Source organism: Ursus maritimus, unplaced genomic scaffold (genome assembly GCF_017311325.1).
Source record: "Ursus maritimus isolate PB19 unplaced genomic scaffold, ASM1731132v1 scaffold_7, whole genome shotgun sequence".
Classification (NCBI taxonomy): Eukaryota; Metazoa; Chordata; class Mammalia; order Carnivora; family Ursidae; genus Ursus; species Ursus maritimus.
Genome location: NW_024426885.1, coordinates 804,810 through 810,020, shown reverse-complemented (window position 1 = coordinate 810,020; position 5,211 = coordinate 804,810). Strand labels below are relative to the sequence as shown.

The 5,211-nt window shown below is 58.3% G+C and overlaps 1 protein-coding gene across 1 annotated transcript in view; it reads right to left on the bottom strand.

The window, feature by feature from the left end:
• Positions 1-2,079: 2,079 nt before the first annotated feature.
• The window catches only part of CFAP46 (cilia and flagella associated protein 46), a 90,366-nt gene continuing 87,234 nt past the window's right edge, over positions 2,080-5,211 (bottom strand). Inside the window, exon 60 of the mRNA XM_040624290.1 lies at positions 2,080-4,657. Within this exon, the coding sequence (XP_040480224.1) occupies positions 4,533-4,657 (125 nt within the window). The 3' untranslated portion in view covers positions 2,080-4,532. The remainder of the gene's footprint in view (positions 4,658-5,211) is intronic.

The following is a 5,211-nucleotide window of genomic DNA, read 5'->3' as shown; positions in this document are numbered from 1 at the left end:
TGGGATAATTAAACTGGTTGTTTCTATCTCCATCATCGTCATAATAAAATGAGGGGACAGCAGGGTTGCACATGGCATGAAGTAATATTGTCCGTCTTAATGCAAGGGAGCATTAATTGAATACGAATGGCCTTCCCTGAAGCCGCCCGGTTATATTTCAGAGATATGGGATAATGATGCCAGTTAATCATTTTTACAAGATAGAAAATTACTGGCTCCTCTGGGAAGATCATTAAGGAAAACAATTGTTCACAGCAATTGAAAATAGAGTTTTAATTATTTAATATAGAAATTAAACTATTGGAGACTGGTGCTGGATGACAGAACTTAATAGAAATTTATACACAAGCATCTGTGAACATTTTAGCTTTATTAACCCGCCTGATTTCTTAATCTGGATCCATCGGGAGACCTGCTTCAACCGTGACTAAATCTACTGCTTGGGAGGAGGGCCTGGCAGACGGGTGCCTGCTGGGACCCCATCCTCGCTGTGCTGGGAGCACATGCTGGGAGCCGCGGGGAGGGGCCCAGGAGCCCAGAACACCCGCTCCAGGAGGCATGCACACCGGCCAGGACGGGCCAGGGTCTCCCACTGGGCAGAGGTGGTGGAGCCTGGGACAGCCCCATGACAGATGATGGACCTCGGGGGTGGCCAGGTGACGCTATCGCATGGGGACTGAGGCCTGAACGTGAAGTGTTGAGCTGGGGCAACCCCCCTTAGAGGTCACATGAATGTGACCCCCAAGGGGGTCCTGGCCAGAGTGAGGTGCTGACCCCGGCTGGCCTGGCTCCAGAACCCACATGACCTGGGCCCCCAGCCCACTCATCCTCAAGCCCGCCTCCCCAGGGAAGAGGGGGACCCCACACTGTCTTGCCGGAGCCACAGGGGCTCGCCCTCCTTGCCCAGAGGACCCTCGGTCCCAGCGCCCTGGGCTTCCATGCGGGCAAGGGCCCCTTGGGGGGCAGAGATGCTTTAAACGAGATTTCTGATTCAAACGTCTGAAAATGGGAACTCCTGTATCGTGCTGAGTGATGACACGGGAGGCAGGCTGAGTGCAGGAACACGGGCAGAGAAATACAGAAATCCATCAAAACACGGACCTTGGGTGTGATCCGGGAGTACATTTTTCCCTTTGTTTTTCTCCAAATTTTCTACGATAAAACATACAGTTAAAACAAAAAAGTCCTTGTTTTAAAAATACGGCAATCATGGGGCACCTGGGTGGCTCAGTCGCTGAGCGTGGGGCTCAGTTTCTGCTCAAGTCGCGATCTTGGGTCCTGAGGTCCAGTCCCGCCGCGGGCTCTGTGCTCAGCGGGGAGTCTGCTGGAGAGTCTCTCTCCCTCAGCCCCTCCCCTGCCTCTCTAAAATAAGTGAGTCTTTAAAAAAATATGGAAATCACTATTTTCAAGACATAAGTTAATAAAACAGATGGAACTTTTTATAAGGTGATTGACGAGCAAGCGCAGAACACGTTGGAGTTTGCAAGTCGTTGCAAGTGGGGGGCCCGCCACGGCAGCCCGGGCCTGGACACGCGGGTCTGGGAGCAGCTGGACGGGGTCATGCCCTTCCTGGTCCCCTTCAGGTCCCAGCCCTGGGCAACTAAGGCTGGGGCTCCCGAGTGACCGGCTCAAGGTCAGGAAGCCTGGCTAGAGTCGAGNNNNCCCACCGCCGCCGCGCACACGTGGGTCACCCGGTGCAGGGAGGACGGTCTCCTGGAGCCCCAGGGCCCTCACGACCCTGAGAATTGCGGGTCTGGTCACCCTTTCTCTGAGGGCTGCCCACCATTCCAATTACATTCTGTCTATTATTACCAATAAATTCCAAGTGATCTCTTTTCTCCTTATAGTTTTTAGGGTTACATAAATTCCACCTATGCAATTTTTTCATGCTTGAATATATTACGGAATGCCACTTGTGTTACAGAAGCTAATTGATAATGTGATCCGTCATGTTGCGGGGGCATAATTCACAAAGTTATTTCAAAGCCTCCGATACACGGACTAGCACTCACGTTTCATATTTCTCACATGAGGAGACACAGTATAAGGTAAAAAATGTGAGGCTGCACACATGAAATATTTCCAGAGGCTTTTATTCTTGTTGTTTGGGTGGGTGCCAACATCTTTCTAGAAGGAAGCTCATATATCCACGGCTGCTCTGATTTGAATTTATTCCTCGATCATTAGTTAGCTCCCTTTTTTTTTAACCTGGAAGAAGTATGTGTATACGTTTGACAAAAGGAAAAAAACTGAAGAAGGCAATCACCACCTTCCGATGTTATCAGAGGTGAGCTGCTTTTAAACTTTGTATGTGGAACTAATTCTAGACTTTCTAGACTTAAGCAGCACTGATGATACAGTTCTTCACGCAGCCTCCCCAGCAGCGGCATCTGAAACCGGAAACCAGGGAACCGCGTTGGCGCAGTGCTGCGCACGGACGGTGGCCCGTGTTCCGCTTCGTCACGTTCACAGGGCGCGTGCACCCGTGTGCGCAGCTCTGTGCAATGTTTCCCGTGCGCGATCTCTGGCCTGTGGCCGCGGGGGCTCCCTTCTGCACCCCCATGCTGTGTCCGCGACGTGGGTGTGCTCTCCCTTTCTGTGGTTTTGTCATCTTCAGAATGTGGCAGAAATGACATCATACGCTGTGTGACCTTGCTGGTCGCGGCTCTTGCGGAGTTCCACTGGCACGTGGACCAGGGCTTGTTCTACGGCTTCCGGGCCAAGGACACTGCTTGTTTCTAGCACTTGCTCTGACACGCACGCACGTGCTTCTCTGGGATGCGTGCTGGGAGTGCAGGGTCCGGTCACATGCTGGTCACAGCAGAGTTCGTAAGAAACTGTCCAACGGTCTCCCCGAGGGCTGCGTCGTTTCACACCCCCAGCAGTGACGTAAGGGGGCCCCGGTTCTCCCCGTCTTCTCTAGCACGCGGTGCTGGCACGGATTTCCACTTCAGTGGTTTTGGCAGATACGCTGTGACACCTCATCGCAGTCCTAGCTCGTCTTCCTCACTACTGGGCCTGGCCTGTGCTCCAACCCAGGAAGTCCCCGGACAGGTCTGTCTGACCCAGGGCAGGCTCAGGACACACGATCAGGGTGAAGCACCACCATCCGCACCCCCTCCTGGGCCAGGGGAACTAGCCCTCTCGGCGTGCACTGTCTCCCATCTGCGTAGCTCCTGCTTCTCACAGCCCAGAGGTGACCATTGGTCACTTGGCCTGAGGCCTGGCTGCCTCTGGCTGCCAGGGGGCCCCTGAGTCGGTGCTCAGAGGCCAGAAGTCTCCAGGTGAGGCAGGCATGACTTCTCTGTGGACACCTCACTGTGCTCGGGGGCCTGGAAAGAGCAGTCCTAGCAGCCCCCAGGGCCAGGGTCCCCGGGCCTTGCTGCGGGCTTCCTGGGGTCCAGGGCACTCTGTGGCCTGGCCTTGGCAGATGTCCGAGGGGCTGCTTACCAGGACCCAGTGCCCGAAGACACTTGGACCCTCCCCTCCCCCCATCCCATGGACTCTCTAACGGCGTTGGCTCCACCCCAGAGAGGCCTGGAGCTGGCTCTCCCCTGTCCCTTGGCCACCAGCCTGGGAGACTTGGGACACAGGGTCCTAGCTACTCAGTCCCTCGCCTTGGTCTCCACATGGACCAGGATGGCTTGGGGCCCAGTGTGAGGACCCTTCCTGGGGACCAGACGTCTTTTCATCTTATGGCCACCCTCAAGTCTGGCTGAATGTCCAGCTCTGCGGACAGTGGCTTCTCCCAGGGCTCCCCTGGACTGCTGTGGTGCCCACAGGGGTAGCGACACGTCCCACCCTGAGGGTCTCTGAGACCGGGGGCGGACGCCTGACTCCAGCAGACACACCGTGACTCCCTGTGGGGCTTCTGGTGGCCTCCTGGGGGGCCAGCCTCACGGGCACATCCACGCGCCCTGCCTGGGGCTGGACGTCATGCACGCACTCACTCATTCGGCAAACATTGGCTGAGCCCCACCATGGCACAGCGCTGGACAGAGAGTGACCCTCTTGAGGGACTCGAGCCCGGCCGCGCAGCCGTGGTCACAGACAGCACCGCAGACACGTGAAGCAGACACTTGATGTCATCGTTTACTAAAGCACTTACACCCAAAACGATGGTGTTCCCTGTCCAGGGACCACCGTGGGCCTCCAGGGACCGAGGGCCTCACCCCCAGGGCCGGCCCCTACCCCAAATACAGGTGGTTCCCCCACCACGGGGACAGAGCAGGAGAGGATTCTGGGGGTCCAGGCAGCTGTGTGGTCAGCCCCGGTGCACTCCTCACCCCACCCACCCCACAGAGCCCCCAGAGAGACTCTCGTCCCCTCCACGAGGGTCCCTGTGCGAGCCAGGCAGGAGGAGGTGGGGGAAGAAGCGCAGAGCAGATCAGACTCGGGAGGGCCCTGGCGTGACCCTGAGCAGAACTGGGGTTCAGGGGCGGGGCACTGGAGGAAGGGCGCCTACGGGTGGGGAGGTTTGGGTGGTGGGTCCTCGGAGGGACAGTCAAGGTCCCTGCCCTGGGAGGGGGGTGTCACCCGATGGCCAGGTGTGGCAGCCCGTACAGGACCGAGTTGAGGACGATGGGCAGCCGCTCAGAGTTGCTGAGCTGTGGCCAGACGTACAGCAGCTTGTCCCTGGAGGCCCACGGAGGCTCACCTGAGGGGGAGTGGGACAGCGTGTGTGGACAGCGCTCGTGGACAGCGCTCATGGGGTGCGCGGCTCCCTGGGGGCAGGGCACATGGTGGACAAGGGCGCTCCTGCCTCTGCCTCCAGACGCAGCCCCACACGGGGACGCTGCCACATGTCTACACCCACGGACGCTGAGGCCCACAGGCAGTGGCACACAGCCAGGGAGCGACCTTGCCAGGCCCGGGCCCGCCTGCCCCCTCTCCACACCACACCACTCCCAGCACTGTGGGCAGGCGGCCGGGAGATCCCACCAGCTCCAGGCCTCCTCCTGCTGCCAGCTGGCTGCCACTGCTGACCGGGGGGAGGGCTTGCGTGACAATCACAGTTTTGTCCCTTCCTTCCGACGCACATTCACGCAGAACAACAGAGCCCACGTGGGCGCCATGGCTTCCCCTTCCTCTGTCCCCAAAGCAACTCGTTGGCAGCTCCTCACACCCCTGGCTCTTCTAGCCGCCCTCCACCTTCACACACCAGCCAGCTCTCCACCCCCCCCCCCCCCCCCCCCCCCCCCCCCCCCCCCC